General features: G+C 46.0%; 1 protein-coding gene across 1 annotated transcript in view; it reads right to left on the bottom strand.

Moving 5' to 3' along the window:
* The window catches only part of ptk7b (protein tyrosine kinase 7b), an 80,542-nt gene extending 63,324 nt beyond the window's left edge, over nt 1-17,218 (bottom strand). The window contains exon 1 of the mRNA XM_080507335.1: nt 16,640-17,218. Within this exon, the coding sequence (XP_080363461.1) occupies nt 16,640-16,748 (109 nt within the window). The 5' untranslated portion in view covers nt 16,749-17,218. The remainder of the gene's footprint in view (nt 1-16,639) is intronic.
* Nucleotides 17,219-17,743: the final 525 nt, after the last annotated feature.

The raw sequence follows: 17,743 nt of genomic DNA on the forward strand, positions 1-17,743 counted from the left end.
AATTCAATTCTGGTTGCTACATTATATTATTGATGATCAAACTGACTGTTGGTGACATGAATGTCACCAGAAAAATAGCGAGGTGCTCCTGACAAGCTGCCAACAACTGACGAACTTATTCTACCCGTGCAGCCTGGGGCAGAGAATTTGATCAAATACTTTAGTAGCTACACTGAATACTTTATGTTTTGAATTCATAACCATCCAAAAAGTTAAGCCAGGTTCCTAACTTTAAAATGAAGGGCAACTCACTTTACACCACAGACACAGACAGTAATGACAACTTTTTCAACCACTTCCAGACTCAAAGTTAAAAGATTAAAGAGTGTTTTGAATCGGATTTTTTTTTTTTAAACGCCATGAAGTCTTAACAATATATAAACCATTGGACATCAGGAGGCATCTCATCATGTTGAAAAGCTCTGATTGGCATATCCTTGACCATGGCTCTAATTAAATGGTAATCCCCTTTAACAGACAGGAACAGCTATTCAAATCTTTTTATCCCTCCGTGTCACCCCGAGGCATCCCCTCTGTAACCTAAAGCTCCCTCTCCTCCTTTTCTGCCCCGCTGAAAGTCAGAGCCCCTGAGAAGTTGGCAGTGGCTGCAGAGTCGCGGCTCGCATTTCAAGACAAAGGCCGATCCGCTGTCAGAAAGGAGACACTTTTCAACGCCGGCCTGCTATTTATCACCGGGAAACCTGTTTTTCTGCCCGCTCCCTGCCTCACACCTCTGCCATGGCAAAGCTTTCCCGGCAAAAAAGCTGCAGCTCGTCAGGGAAAGACTGACAGGTTGTCAGGGCCTGAGCTTGGAGGAGGTCCCCTGTTGTTGTGCGAGGCTGCACAAAGAGTAGACGCCACCTTAATTACCTCTGCTCTGACCAAACCGCCCTCAAAATAGCATGCACAGTGCACACAAAACGAATCTGTCACACTCAGTGAAGGTATTCAAGGTGACACAGGCTTTATTTGAGTTTCACACAAGCAGAAAGAGATGGGCCGAGAGGACACAGACCGCCACTGGGTCAGAACGGTATTCATTTACTAAAGTTTGAATAAACTGTATTTTCTGGGAAGGCTTTCAGTTGCAGCACGAAAAGACCAGAAATTTACATCCGGAGAGTTACCAAAGTGGCAACAGTGTGCCTTTGTCTGCGTAAACGCACACACACTCTGAGGCAGCATTGAGTAAAAGTGACAATTTGTCAAGATTTAAAATGGGGTTAAACACACAACATGGCTGCTGCAGCTGAGTTAAGATGGGAGTTTCCTGTGTGAAATTACACGATGAGGATAATCAGATAATGACCCTGTAAGGACCAGATTTGGCTTGTTTGAGGGGCGAAAGGTCACGTCGTACACAAGTCCCAGTGTTTGGGGACCCGAGGTTAAAGCGTGCGTCATGACCTTCCATCATAAAGCTTCGACTGTGGCTGACATGTTTGACACCTGGGGTGAGGCTTAGAATAAGCACAGGGACTGTGGCTTACAGCCGATGGACACAATACACGTTTTCTAACATGAAGCAACAAAGAGCCACTGATCCCAGCGACTACGCCCCCACTCCTGAAGGTCTGAGGGCACACCCGAGCTTCCCTGCCCCGCCACGAATCCACTAAAATACCTCTCTGACAAGTCAGCCACTTACTGCTGAAATGAAGAAAAATATCAGAGCACAGTCACTTAATACTCTGCAGCATTATTTTACCACCACCCGTCGTATCAAGTGCAAACCTCGTGAAAAATCAAAGTGTCTCGCATGAAGCAACGGCTCACAAAGCTAAAGCAAACCATCTTCACGTGAAGGGGAAAAATATCCAGGCTGCCTCAAGGTAGTTTGTTTATTTTGCAGGCGAGCCGCTATTTCATTTGGATTAGCGTTACTCTGCTGAATCAAAGCCAAAAGAATCAGCACACTTGAGCTCCGTCTCCTCAGATACCTGCTCTCAGTACAATTTCACATTCGAGCGAACATCTGGCCGTCGCTCCCAGCATTCAATAACAGGTAAAATGCTGAAAGCACAATATATAAAGGCTAATCAACTGTAATCACGTAAAGACATGTATGAGGTTAAATACAAACTGTAAATATTAGGGGACAATAACACCAGGACTATGGCCTTAAATTTTCCCCAGGATTTTCAAAGTGTGTTCGGAAAACGATGACTCTCAATACAGATAATGTGTCTTTTAGTAAATACACAAAACTAAAGTTTGTTATTTTTGGCATCCCCTAAACCTTAATGTTTACTCAGATGAAAATCGCCGCCCTTATTAACATTTAACACTTGTTATAAGAGAACTTGTTACATAAATAAAAAGAGTAACAAAGAAATAGTACAAAACTGGTCTTGTTTACATACTGGAAGAAAAAGAAAAGCTTCTTTTTGAAGCCCTTTGAGAGCTGATCTTATTCATACAATCATGTTCAAACCAAATGTGTGAGAAGCGGACAATTGTTTACAGTAATTACAGGGCAACGCCACACTTAACAGCATCTAGAAACCCACCACAAAAACATTTTTCGAGCAAATGAGAAGCATATGATTTCACATTCAATTACAGCTTTTTTTCTTTGACTCCAATTTTAAAAAAGGACTATTTGTCCCTGGCTCCGCGACTCCTAGAGGAATCATTTCACCACAGCTGAGGGAGACCTCGGGAGTTGGCCACCTTAAAGCAGACCTCATTCCTGCACACAGGCCTTTAAAGAGACATCAGACACACCACAAGATCCCAGAGAACCTTTGTCCTCCCACACATATATACGCACAAGAGAATACGGTAAAGATGTAGTCATGACCAGCCCCTTAAAACCCCCAAAAATATTAGATACAACTTGCGATTCCACTTTTTTAGTTACAACATGAAACTCATGTGAAGCTTATAAAAGAAAAAGGAATTAGTACTACGGTCTACAACCGTGCAATATAATTAGTACCATCATTTATGACCCTGCAACCACAAAACATGGTGATCTCGTGGAGACACTCCACTTCCCTTCACATGCGAGGCTGGAACAGAGAACAGTTGGTCTGTGATTCATGGGGTCTCACACACTCGCACGCCTCGGCATACATGTTGGACACAAATTCACAGCGAGGCTTGAACATATCAGTAGAAAATGATTTGAGATTCAAGCCATGCATTTATTTATATCAGCTGGTTTCAGCAGGGTATCAAAAACCTGGAGGTTGATCACCTCAGAAAGTAGTACCTTACATGTGTAATTCTCCATAGACGTAATGAACTCGGCCTCCAAACTTGGGATTTTTAAAGGACGTGGTTGTGCACACTGAAAACAGGAGCTCACTCAAACAGGCAATCACTCACAATCACTGTCCAATCATCAGCTCACAGCTGGAATAGCTTTCTGCGCCACAGAAAATCTGCGCCGAGTACATTCAAGTGCCTACGTGCAAAAGAAAAAAATAGCAGCCTATTTAGGGAGCCACTGGTGAATCGATAAGCAGCAAATGGACCCTTGTTGTGCCCTTAACCTTTAATCATTCATTATCACTGCCAGGCTGCCACTTGGGAGCCCGCGCTCCCATCTGTGACGACGGAAAACTGGCGTCTCCTCCCGACTCTGAATCAGGTTAGAGCTCGTTCGAGTCCATCTGCATGGAAACCTGAGCAGGTCGTCGCTTATTATGGGGAGGATGCGTTGACCTCAGCATCTCTCTGACCCTCTAACCTCGTCTCTCTTTCGGCCTCCCTGATGTCCTCCAGCTGCCCGGATCCCCCCATCACAGTCTTCACTAGGACAATTTGTTTTAAAGCATGGAGAAACACCGCCTGAGGTTCGCAGACGACTCCCACCGACAACAGACTGCCATAAAAAGTTTCTTTGAAATACTGTCAGACAGGCTATTTAAATCGGCGACGCGAGAGGGGAGGTGATGACTTGTGTCACCTATGTGTCAATGTGGGATTTCAATCTGGGGACAGAAAAAAAACCCAAAAACCTTCCTCTCCAGGAAGGGGGGGAAAAAAAATGCTTGCATTTTGTATGACTTAGTTGGTAGATCAGGCTGTCTCAATCAGAAGGTTGATTGTTCAATACCCCCCCAAATCTGCCGAAATGTACTTGAGCAGAGTCTTTGTTGGGTTTTGGGTGTCCCTTTACTCAACAACGCTGCGCTGAGTCGCTGACAACTTTTACCTTGGTAGTTTTACAGTTAAAAGTCGCCAGTTACAGCAAATCGACTTCATCATCCGTGCATGCGAATGTCTGTATACACGGCGTTGTTGACTTTTATAGTGTACTGTTCTCTTCGCGGATGCGGTTTCATTCCAAAAACAGCGGCCACCAAAGGCCCAACATGAACGCCACATCATTTTCAGACTTTCTCCCGTTTCTATGAAAGCGGACATTGTTTTTAAAACGTTGCTCCGCGATTGCAAAACCTTTCTGAAACGAAAAAGCAAAAACTATGCATTTTCACTTTGTGTAAACAGAGCCTAATATTGTTAAGAGATTTGGGGGCCGTTAAAATCAGTGCAACAGCGCTATATCTGTGAACTCCTTTTACCATTTCATGGCAGCCAAATATGAGCAAAACATGATCCAAAGCCAATGGTTACTTTTGAGTCCTTCCATGAACACTTGGTGATAATATCTCTGAGGTGAACGAGGCTTTTAATTGAACATCGAGTAGAAAGGACTTGAGCAAGTGCGCAGACTTTAAAGTATTGCAACGTACCAGAGTATGAGTTTGTGAATGGGGGTATTTACAGAAGGAAACGGGGGTGCAGAGGCCAACAGCATGGTGGTGGTGGTGGGGGGGGGGGGGGGGGGGGGGGGGGGTCGGGCCCGGTGTGCGACTTTAATACGCTCAGCATATTCTGTGAGTGGCTCTCTGTGCTCCCTTGCTCGAGGGATCACGCTCATGTTTAATGCTTTTTGAAACAGACGTGGAGTTTGAAAAAGAGTTACAGAGCCAGAGGAAGAAAAAAAAAGAAGAGAGAAAGATCAAACAAAAGGAGGAGGAGCGGAGAAATAGCTGCAGGACATCCAACTTCTCTACCACTCTTGTTAGAGATGAGAAACATTTGCGCAAGTGTATATGAAGAGTTCCTGCTTGTTTAATTCATGACTAACTTGTGGAGCCTCGGCTGACTGAGAAACCTCGCTCACTCATGATGCAATGATAAGAGCGTTCTTCATCACAAAACTACGTTCTCTTTCATTTTGGCTTTTTTTTTTTTGTCAAATAAAGTTAAAATGTTTGATGAAGACATTAAATCTTGCTTAAAGGTTGCTCCAGTTATCCCGAAAAAGGAAAAAAAAAGATGCTGAAGCACTGACTCGTTGCATAATTAAAAAAAAATTCTACAGCAATAACATCAAAACAAATCCAGTCAATTGACTCATAAGAGGTTTAAAGCCTCTTACTGTTTGACTTCAGTAATCTTACAAGTTCATTACGTGCTGCACTGGGTGACATGGATCTCATAACCCCACATGAAAAGTCATCACTGAATCAGATGTTACTCCAGTGTAAATTTCACTGCAGAGTTATTAATCATTGGTTAGTAAGTAGCTGTAGATCATAGAAACTGATAATATTGTGAGATGTATTAAAATTGCAGTGTGCACGCCCGGCAGAAAATCCCCCCAGGCCATCTTTGGACACATAAGGTTGACAACCAACTATTGAGGTTTTCACACCGACCTGAGAAACCATTAATCTCGGTGCAAGGGTTGGTGTGAACATGCTTGATCAGCGTGAGAAGCAGAATCAGACAACCTGTCTCCCTTCCAGTTAGTTTCTAATCAGATTGACCAGCGACTGTGTGAACAAGAAAACATGCTTATTATTGTTTCCAACCAGTGTGAGAATGATCTATGTGGGGGCAATTTGCTTGAAGCCACAATGAAAGATGCCACCACATTTACAATGTCAGTGTATCGACATCAAACAAAGCACAGCTGCATCTCACACACTGTTGCAATGAAGCAAGGGGGGGGGATTCACCTGACAGTGTCATGTTAACCACGAGTAATGAGCAAAAGTTGCGATGTTTCAGCAAGACTGCCAAGATAACAGGGAAATTCTAAAGTTGTAGTTTCACAATTGGTCTGTGTGGGAAAAGTGGAAAAACTCAGCAAGGCAGGTATTGATTGTCACCTATCTCCAGTGTGAAGGTGACATATAGACGAAAGCTCACGAGAGAACTTCTCTCTCGCATTTTTTTTGGGAGCTCTCAGTGTGAGGTGCCGTTTGAGAGTCAAACACTTGGTATAGCCCTCAATGCTGAGCTGCCGCCGGTGCGAGTGTTTGGCGAGGGATAGCAGAGGAGCTCGCTGTTACCCGACCTCGTACTGCGATGGGCCTGGAAGGTTGCGGGGAAGGCAGAGGTGTCGCTTTCACTGCAACCTTTTCTTTGCTTCCCCTGAAATGACAGCACAAGAGGGCGGGAGGTGGATGTGTGTGTGTGTGTGTATGTGTGTGTGGCGGGGGGGGGGTGTTGGCTGGCCCACACAAAGGCAGAATAAGACGTTTGCCTGGAAACCATCCACAGCCGGAGATGAAAGAGCCACGGCGAAGTCAAGGTGCCAGAGCAGAGAAATACACATCTTCTTCTCTGAATGATGGCAGTTTATTACACTGTCGTAGAGAGAGCACAACAAACGGTGAAAAGACAGAGGTTTATCTTTGAAAAGATGTAGTCCAAAGTGGATCATTTGCCAGTGTACGCCATCGGCTGCATCAAGGATCTACGGGAAGATTTGGATTTTTTTCTCTCTTTCCAGTCAGTAATGTGCTTTGTACTTTTCGGGCAAGAGCGATGAGCTCACTTCCCACTTTGTCCGGGGGAGAAGCATCATCGTTCATGCATGAGAACGACACAGCCAGAGGACGGCGGCTAAAAAAAAATGGAGGAAAATGGGCTCATCTTTAAAATGTGCAAATTTGAAGTCTACTCTGACCCACTTCTGCCAAGTCCACTCCAAATTATTTTTTTTAAAAGCTGCTGTTACCTTCAATGTCTGCCATCATAGTGCACACCAGGACAAATTAAGTTGTTATAAATACACGGATTCGTGACCACAGGTGCACACGCCACCAAACTAACGCACACATGTGTGTATATATGAAACGCTTCTAGCATCGGTCTGTGTTTATGTGCTTTTCAAATTCCAGTGGCACTAAAAGCATCGAGTCCAGCAGCATGGGAATCCATCTGCCCCACAGGAAGTCAACAGGCAAACAGCCGGCGGCCTTCAACTGCTGCGGCTGTTGCCCAGACCCTCGGGGGGGCTGCAGCCTCTGCCCTCCATCCTCGATAACACACACACACACACACACACGAGCCTGAACCTCCTGCCACACGCTGAGGAAAGACAGGTCCACACACCTCCGTCTGGGCAATAACCTGGACGGGGACACAAAGGGGAGTGGTGAAAGCTGTGTGGCGGGGGGGCGAGGACGGGCAGGGAGGACGCCGCGGAGATCCCCATCCGCTCTGACGCAATGACGGGAGGAAACAACGGCCACAAAACATCCACTTCCTGTGCTATCTGGCGCAGGAGGGACGGCCAGGGAGGCCATTGTTGATTGTCAGACACAACACGGGCATTTCTATCTGTCGTCGCCTCGGCTGATAAGGACAGGAAACACTGTCCTATCCTCCATAATCAACAAGGTTGTGTTGGCTGGCTGCACCGGCACAGAGCAGCCTATTGTCATGCTGCGCTATGTTTGTCCTCCGTGAGGATCGACCAGCGGGGGCACACACACCGATATTGTCGACAGACGCTGGTAATAGCCGATGCTGATAAAGTCCGGATTTTGCTTTCCATTTCAGTCAAACACAAATAAACTAACACCACAGGAAGAATTGATGGTACCTCCAGTGCGACGCATCATCAAGCTTCAGATGTGCAACAGATGATCGATATAGACAATGCCAAACCTCTAAGAATTATGCTTCTGAGACGAAAAAAGAAGGGTGAAAACACTTTGTTGCCTCGAGTTTTTTTTATCTTCACCTATAGAAAAGTGCTAAATATCCTCCTGCATTATAAGGCATGTGATATTTTGAGGAAAATGAATAAAAGAGTGCAGTTACTCCATTACTTTTAAAGCAACTTTTCAAGTCTCTGTACAGTGTACAGTGAAATCGACTTGAGGAAGCGGCAAAGAACTGCTCTGTGCATCATCATAATCTGCCCAAAAAGCCTCACAGCGAGGGGTTGAATGAAGACACAAAGGAAGAACGTTCCGGTGGCAGATGTTTCTGGAGTCATGAGCAGATGTGACACCTTCGTGTGAGAGACAAAGACACAAAACAGGACTCTGAAGAAAACAGAATCCTTTACAGTAAGAACAGTCTTGCGGGAGAAGAGACAAATCGTGTGGATATTTTTTTTTCCCCTTCCAAAAAACAAAAAACAAACAAGAAAAGCATCTGCCTAAATTCACCACAGCTTCCATCAGGAGAATCGCTTTCCAGACAGGGAGTAAAAGAGGACGAGTTTCACCAAAGACTCCCTCATGCTGCAAACCTACTCTGTTATTCTGCCTGCGCTCTGCCATCCCTCTGTCGGAGCTGATTAAAAAACACACTGAAGTCTGGCGTGAAAGCAGACTCTGAGGGAGGTTCAGACGGGGGACAGCAGAAAGGAGGACGGGGGCTTTAAAGGGAGTCAGAATTTGGCACAGTTTGTGAAACTGGAACAAACGGAGTGAAAAGAGAGGAGTGAAAAGGTGAAACAGAGTGCGAGTACAGCATCAGCGAGAGGGAGCCGCGGAGGCTTCGCAAGGCGTTCAACATAATGAGAACCTGTGGGGGGAAAAAAGAACAATGTTTGCCGTGTAATGAGCCTCTGTCTCTGCGATATTAATTAGCGTCTGCTAATACACAACAACACTGGCCGTGATGTGCTAATGCTACTCTGCGTAGCGGCTGCCAGAGGGGCCATGTATAAACATGGGCGAGTGACAGACCTCCGGTCAACAGAGGTTTCGTCAAGCGATTATGTGGCCAGTAAATAAATCTGTTGAATGACCCACTTCATTGCGAGGGGCTGATTGCAGGGCAATCATCAGGTATTTGTAAGAATGCCAATCAAGAGTTGGAGACCGGGACAAAAGCGGCAGATAATACAAATAAATACACTTTTTTCACACAAATTAACACTGCTTAACAAGCTCGTGGTGACTGACAATACGGTTGTGTCGTGGTGATGTAAGAGATTAAGAGGAGTTTACACAAGCATACCAGTTCTGGAAACTGTCACTGAGAGAGACAAAAAATGTTTTTACAAATGGAATAGTTGGACAAAAACACACAGTGCTTTGTAATCCCTGTGGGTGAGGACAGGGTGATCTACTGTTCAACGAGGCTGCACGATATCATAATGACGACGACTATTGCAATAACTTATGTATTGGAACATTGTTAATTGCAATTCCGTCTGTCTTTCTCGCTACGCAGATTAAGAGGATGAATACTGATTTGAGAGGAAGTCAGTTAATTACAGGTTAGTCAATGGCCCAAGATCATCATCTGATGTTGGAAGAGAAGCAGACATTAAGAAGAATGTTCACATTTAATGCATTTTTCATGATAACCTAAAATAAAAAAGGTGCAATCTGAAATCCTCTTTTCTACATACGGCCAAAATGCTCATTGCCGTCCAGGTCCAACAATGTCTGAAGCCTTCACCCTCCAGGGCTTCACCAGGTCACCCTCATAACGGGGAGTAGACGCTTTAAATTCCACAATTTCAGCCGGCTTTCATTGTGTCCTCTTGCTGGATTTCACTACCGTACAGTGTCTATTCACTACAACTGTGGACAAATACTGAGAGAATTGCATTCACTTTCATGGGGGGGTGGGGGGGGGGGTTGAAACTGTTTCCTTTGTGATACTTGCACAGAATTGAGGCACATTTTGTCAACCGAAAGTGTTTATTTTTAGGTCTGGAAATATCATTTCAACAAGAAGTGTTAAATATGTGATATGTATTTAAAAATATATTTAATATTTAAAAAAAAAAAATTTTTTGGAGTAGTTCACTAAGAACTTGATTATTCCCCCCCCCCAGCAAGTCCAGACTTTAATCAGCTTTTAATTATCAAAGTCGATTTGCATTTCTGCACTGTGATTTCTGCACAATGATAATAAAAAAAACATCCCAAATAGTTTTACCCCTATCCTGCTGATGTGGCTTTGTTCAGAATCACTAATAAATAAACAAAAGTATCGTCCTGCATTTTTCTTGATTTAATGTGATTTCATCTTTTCTCACAGATTGGTCCCACGTTTTAACAACATCCTTTACAGTCTTCAAGTTGCATCGAATGTGCACGGAACCGACACCTAATGTGCCGCGTGAGCGAAAAATACGCTTGATATTGATTTGATGTTAAAGATGAAAACAAAACAAGGTTTTCCCACAACAATTCAGACCATCTACAGATGGAGAACAAAGAATCGGAGCGGTTTGATTTACAAGCCTGCACACGGAGCGGTTATACGCCAGAGCGGGAGGGATTTGATTTCCCTCTTTTCCTTCCTTCTGTTAGCCAGATATGCAAACATCAATCAACCAAAAAGAAAGGAAAAAAAAAAAAATCTACAAATCTTTGTTTCCACACAAAAAATGCTGACCACTTAAGGTTGGAAATGTAGCCAAGAGGGGATTTGTACTCGTAAAAAATAAAAGTGAAGCTCAGAGGAAAGCGCTTTAAATGGAAGCAGTGAGAGACAAACACAAGAGGAGGATAAACTGTCCAAATTGAACTCAGTAGAACTATGAAGCCAGATTGTGTGAGAGCCATTTTTAGACACGCTACTGTCTAAAAGTCCTTGTGATGATCACTCTCACTGGTATGTCGGCGCTGTCCGCCTTCCTTTCTGTTAATACCTTCAAGCCTCTGTTCTTCCCTAACGTCCATGTTAAGCACAACAGGAACCTTTAATTGAGACATCCAGAAATCTGTGCCGCCTTTGTTCCTTTGAGGCGCGATATCAAAGAAAATGCTTTTTAGAAAAGCGGCAGAGGGGAGATATTCAGTTTGTGCGGAACGGCTGAAAAGATACAACTGCGCTCCACAGCCTGGGAAAACGCCACTTGCACCGTGGCACTTGGTCTGCATCCAAAATGCATGAGAGCGGATTGAAAAGGAGCCGCGAAGCTCTGAAACATTCGCGCTCGGTGCCAAGGGCAGATAAAGCCGCCAGCCTACAAGTCCTGCATTGCTCCGTCTGCACGGTGCGCGCCGGGTTTCATCAGGTGCCGGGGAGCGGGAAGTCGCCGCTGCACACGCTGCCATGGAGACGGCCCGACGGTGGCTCTCGCTCTCTCCCGTGGCCTTTGAGCTCTGGTGCAACCCCGCGGTGAAGACCAGCAGAGAAAGAGAAGGAGAATATTTTCTTATCGGGCAACGACCACTGGGCCCAGCGCAGGGTCACTTGTTGCCAGCTGACCCCTTTAATCTGGGGATCAAACAGAGCTGAAGGCCATTCCCATTAAACGCCAGAGGCCCCGTCGGCCTGTTTAAACGTGCTGGTGTGGCGGGGAGGAGCCCGGGTCTGACCGAGAGCTGCCTGATGTCTCTCTGCCTGTGGCCCGTTGCTACGATCACTTCATTCAGCCTCCGGACACAAAGAGTTAACGGCTGCCTGGATTACGCAACGGCAAACCAGACTCCTTTCTCCTCTCCTGCCCTCTTTTTTTCTTCCTCAGCCGCCCCCCCAACCCCCTCTTTGGAAGTAAACGGACTGAGGCCAAATGAGACATTCCTGCACGTTTCAATCAGAGGCATTTGAATGTGGTGGCACAGCCATACATGCTCGGCACCGCCAACGAAACGGGTTTTTATTTCGCTGCACCGTGGGCCTCACACCTGCCCCGCAGGGGAGAAAGTTGCTGGGAGGATTTACAGCTCTCCGAGTGTCAGGACGACTGCAAACATCTGTGTGTACCTTTCAAAGTGAACATTAAACCACAGGGTTCTCGCTAATGGCAGATAAGTGATTTCAGAGAGCCGCTCAGACACGGTGAAGGTTTAAGAAAAAATGTCAGCGCATCTGATAACAGGACATTTCTGAGGGATCGCCTCAGCTGAGGGAGAGGATGGCTGACTGCAGATTAGATAAGTCAATTGGACCTTTTTTTTTTTCTTCTTTCTTTTGACAGATATGTGACCTGAGAACAAGGCGGAGGGCTTTGACACATTTCAAAGTGTCCGCATACAGGATCAGCAGACTGGGCCCCTACTATGCTGTTCCTCCCTTCACCGTCACCCCTCCTACAGCCGAGGCTCCATTTAAGTAACATTTCAAAGCAGAAACTCGCCGTATTTTGCATTTCCGTTTCAGGAAGGTTTTGCATTTACATGGCAATGGCAGAGAGAGAGAGAGAGCGAAAACTGCAGCGCTCCCGTTTCCAAACCACCCCACCGAAGTATGGCGGCCTGTAATTTGAAACGCCACGGCAATGATGCTGTGCATAACACAACGGAGTCGGAGGCTGACCCCTCCCTCGGGGCGAGACGGATCTATGGAGGCACCGAGTCAATAAACAACAGAGGTGCTTCCAGACGGGGCTGGAAACCACGAGGGGCGGCGGAGCGGCTACGACGGGAAGGAGACGGAGATCTAGCGAAGCTCATTCCAATCAAGCCACAGGGTCCGACGGCAGCGCCAGCTAAACCACAAACACATGAGCGAGCTGCACACACATCGGTTAATGTCCACGGGTCATTAGGTGCAGTAATCATTTGAAGTGAGAAGCTCTGGTCTTTGCTTTGCTTTTGTTTATTTGGCTTTATTGATCTCTCAAAAGGCCAACAGAGGCCACTGGTCATTACAAACTGCTCATTTTGTTGGCGACATGGCCCCTCCGTCTTCACGCTCCAATCAGCAGGTAGGACTTCCTCCAGAGACGCGGCGGAGCTTTAATATCGGAGCCTGGAAAATACTAGCCGACACAACATCTTATACGCCGCGATATCCATCTTTCGTTCTTTAATCTCTCCCGCGGGCTGCGGAGAGTGTCGTTTCTGGCAGCCGCTGATCCGTAACTTCAAAATGATTCTACTCAACACGTCTTTGAAAAGCCGGTAAATAAACTGGAGGGAAAAAAAACGAATCGAAATGAGTGTGGTGGTTTTCTTGTTATTCCACTAGTTTGTTTTTCTCATAAGAAACATTCGTAGTGTTTTTTGTTTTCTCTGACGCGAGGAAAGTTTTATCTTCGTCCGATTCACCCACATTTGTATCTCCGCTCCGCTGGGTGATTTACTTCCAAAGTCTTCAAGGCGCGGATCGATGTCGGGGTCATGAGCAGGAGGACAGAAAGCCGAGATGATGAAGGCGCATCAATTCAGACATGACAAGGGAGCCCATATAGGAGATAGCGGGCAGCCGTGCCTCTAACCTCTCGCAGAGTGCAAGAAGATCCTCCCCTGGGAAACGGAGCCCCCGATAAAACGGCGCGCACCCAAAAGGAGGGACTCTCAAGTTCAAAAGGTTTCACCTAAACCTGAATAAACAGTGTGTGATAAACGGCCGGGGGCTTGAAGAGGACTTTGAGAAATCCTCCCTCACCACGCGCTACTGGTTGAACTCTGTGAGAACACAGCGAGATCCACAGCTAATCGCTCGTCCTGTTCATGTGCGTCTCTCTATTGGCGCTCGTACTGACAATACCGTTTCTTTTCTCGTGAAAAAAAAAAGAAACGCCATCGGAAGCTCAACGAATGGGAGAAAACCTGTAGCGCGTTGAAGGACGGTAATGATGTGTGAGACGTCGGTAAGTCACGGCACAGATGTTCAGACAATGTTCAACCCCTGCAGCACTGTAACAAACATGATATCAGATCAATTGGAGCAGTGGAGGAGAAGGGGTTAAAAAAAGAGGAAAAAAATGGGGGAAGATCAAGACCATAAAACCAACATTCATGCTGAACACTGATATTACACAAGAGTTAGACATGTTCATATCCCTCCAAATCTATTTAATATGCAATCACGGGTACAGGTCCATTCTATTTCATCCCCGACGGAAAAACAAACAAATCCTCCTCCACACATTACATCCGTCTGCGTCCTTTCATCCTGTGCGAGTTGCAGAGAATAGGAGGACCAGCGTGTAGCCAAACAGCCTGCAGACACAGCAGGGGTTAATAACAACCAAACGTCTGGATTTTAAAACAAAAAAACGCAGACGACACATCCCCAGGTGACACACATTGGATTTTACAGCAAATCAAAGGAGAAAAGTAGGTTGGAACTGTTTAGGTGCAGACTTGTGTCAATCACTGTGGAGTAAATATTGTTTTGGTGGGTTGTTTTTTTTTTCCTTTTTAAACCCATTCATCCAAATTATTAATGCCCCCAGACCTGAAAGCTGCCCACGAGGGAGCGAGATCAAAGACGAGGGTCTGAGCAGAGGCGAGTGCGTGAGGACACATCTATCTCAGCACCACTGCAATAAACCCTGTCATTTTTCCACATAAATCTTTCAGGTCTTGAGACGGCCCACAGTGAATTGGAGGGAGGGAGGGAGGGAGGGCAAAGGGAATGAAAGGGAAAAGAAAAGAAAAATGGAATAAGACGACGGAGGTTGAAAGCATGGAGTGGGTGGACTGGACGAGAACTGCTGCATTACCATCATGGACACATCCTCCGTAAATAGGATGAATCTACTCAGAACAGCCAACAAATAGAAACCAGACCAACAGAAAAGCCAACGGAAAAAGAGCGATTATTGGTGGGTTGGGTTCTTATTTTTTTTTTTTTGAAAGGGTAAATATTTAACCGCAGTACCCAGATCAAGCACGTCACACAAGCTTCCAGCAACATGGCATGTTTGGTGTGGACGGTTTAATGTGGGAAGTAAGACCCTATTCCTGCTCTTTGCAAGGCGTTCAAAGGCCTTTTTAAGAAAAAAAAATTTAAATAATAATATAGGGACGTTTCTGAAGCGGGCTGAAAAAGCAGCGCTGTCGTGACAGTACCTGGCTTGGCTCTATTCATACATTTCATAAACACAAGACCCCATGGCAGCCTCCACTCTCCCCGGCTGCCTGCACACAGAGAACACATTGAGCCCAAAGTGGGCACCATGAGGCGGCCGGCAGACACACTTCAATTTAAAGGAATGCCTTGTTTCTTTCGTCTTCTTTTTTTAAACTCCTTTCAGCCACTCTTGACTTATCGTGGCCGTGTTTAAGGTAGCTCATGCAAACACACTATGCTGAGCTCAAGTTTTTTTTTTTTTTTTTTTTTAAACGGACCCAGTTTTGACATGATGTGCAGCGGGTTAATGAATCGCATCTCTTGGCAGGATAAGAACATTCCTCACACCGAAGGAGGAAGAATCCTCTCGTGGCTTCTTTTTTTTTGGTTTGTTTCTTTTCTCACTCTGCGGCTATGAGGTTACGAACTATGCGAGGCTCCAAACCTCAGATCTCTGTTAATTTCATTGGGGACTCCTCTCTCTTTTTTTTTTCTTTTTTCTTCTTTTCTTCCAAGTGTGACAATCAGGCGGTGGTGGCACAGGCACAAGCCTGCATACAAATGGCAGCCATGAAAGCGTGCCAGGCTGGAGCTCAGAGAGGCGGCTCCAACATGCAAACACAGTTATGAATATGATAATCAAGACATGGCGTATCCAATGCGTTGTGAGTGAGCGATGGAAGGACACTTCAGGGAATGCATGATGACAAGGCAGGGCTACTTTGATTGTCGATGGAAGCTCACCATCAGACGACCATCGGGGCCCCATTCCAGATTGAAAACGGAACCGTAGCAGGAAGTGGAGCGACATGCAAACAGATGAATTGCTCTGCTGTGGTGTACACAGGAGTATCTCAGTACCACGGAAACAGTGTTAAGCTTATGTTGGCTGAGAGGCGTACAACTCAATATGATCTTTAGTGAACCGATCCAGGACAAAAAGCCAAGTTCCAATTAATTCCCATTGTTTTAGCTGAAAGAAATATTGAAAATGTTATTAAATTTGAAAAAATTTTGATTTCTGCTGCATCCCACAATAATTTCTTTTCTTTCTTTTTTTTTTTTTAAATAACTTCAGATGTCATGTTTGACGCTTTTACCGGTCGCTGATGTTTCAGCTTTACTCCTACTGTTACTAAGGAGTTACTAAGCAGCATCCTCGGTGAAGGCACAGGAAACAATTCCCCTTTTTTTTTTTAAATAAAAAAAATCCAATGTTGTTTTTGTAACTGTACTCTTGGAATGATGCTCCAGTGGGTCTGTTTTGGGCCGCAGGGCTCATGTTTAACCCCCCCACTACTGCAGCCTCTGTATCGGGAATGTGGGTGTGCATTATAAAGGCTGGAGCTCGTACATCCAGTAGCACCCCCCCACCACCAACTGAGACTAATGGGGGAGGGGTCCCCACTCAACAGTTTCCCCCAAAACAAACTTTTAAAATTTTAACCAGGTGAAAAAAATGCCGGGATTAACTAGAAATCCAGCGGCACACATTTCAAAGTGTGTTTCTGCTGCTGCGGTGCGGATTGTTAATCCCAGCAGACTAACTTGAGCCGCAGAGGTCAATGTCGGGAGTCCTGCCGTTCCTCTCTGCCCACAGCGTCTACCTGAACCGTAGCGCGCGTCACAACGCGCGCGCCCCGCTTGTTTCACCCACCTTGGAGGCAGACGAAGCCGACGGCGAACATCGCATCCACCGCGAGGCTTCTCCCGGGAGTCGCCGCGGGGCTCCGCCGGGTCCCGCTCCCTGCTTTTGGAGGCTCCATCGCCCGTCCCGGTACTCGGCGGCTGCTGCTGCTGCTGCTGCTGCTCCTCACGCTCCGTCCGGCGGCGTCACACCGCGTGTCTAGTGTGCGTACAGGTGAAGTGAACGCACCCTCGGCGCCTCCGCGCGCTCACCTGGCTGCGTGCGGGAGACTTCAGCGAGGCTCCCAGCCGAAACGAGACCAAAAAGAAAAAAAAACAAAACCAAAACAAAACAAGAAAAGCCAACACGGAGGGTCGAGGTCAGCGCGAGCAGCCCCGCCGAAAGTTTGAAGCGAAGCCCGAACTTCCAGGTGGCTTTCGGGGGCAGGACTGGCGTGGAGGTTCGCCGCCGTGGGTCATCACAAGCCGCTCCGGGAGTCCGCCTGCGTCCGAGCCGCCGACCGCCCGAAACACTGCGCCGGTGTGCCTGGCTGCCGCCTGCTGCAGGAGGGAGTTTCTCTTTCTCTCCGCCGTGTTTCCAACTTGGCTTCCTCCCACTCCGCCGCCGTGAGGCTGTTTTTTTTTTTTTTTCCTCTCTCTCTCTCTCTCTCACTCCGGCGTCAAGTTACCGTGAAACATCCCGCACCGCTTCCTGTGCGGACTTTCAAGTAACTCAATACCTTTTTCACCACCTCGCGCAAAATACTGGCACGTCCAGAATCCATGGCGTCATGTTTGCAACATTGTTTCTCTTAATGTTGATAAACATCTGTCATTAAGTGACCGACTGCTTCTAGATGTTTACACAACAGCTCGAGTTCCAACGCGCCAGTTGAAACAATGTTGCCAAACGCTTCACATTAAAAATCAATACAAACCCCGACACAACAAAAACACAACAGGACCGGGTATAGTTGATTGAAATGCATTCTGATATCATTCTCACGTTGAATCTTAAATACTAACAAGATTAAAAAGAAGGGAAGTAGGGAAGTATATCACCTTTTGAAAATTAAAACTTAGTGCCACAACCTTCAAATTAAACTTTAATGTTGTTGTTTTTTTTACATTTATG

The sequence above is a fragment of the Blennius ocellaris genome (genome assembly GCF_963422515.1).
Source record: "Blennius ocellaris genome assembly, chromosome: 13".
Lineage (NCBI taxonomy): Eukaryota > Metazoa > Chordata > Actinopteri > Blenniiformes > Blenniidae > Blennius > Blennius ocellaris.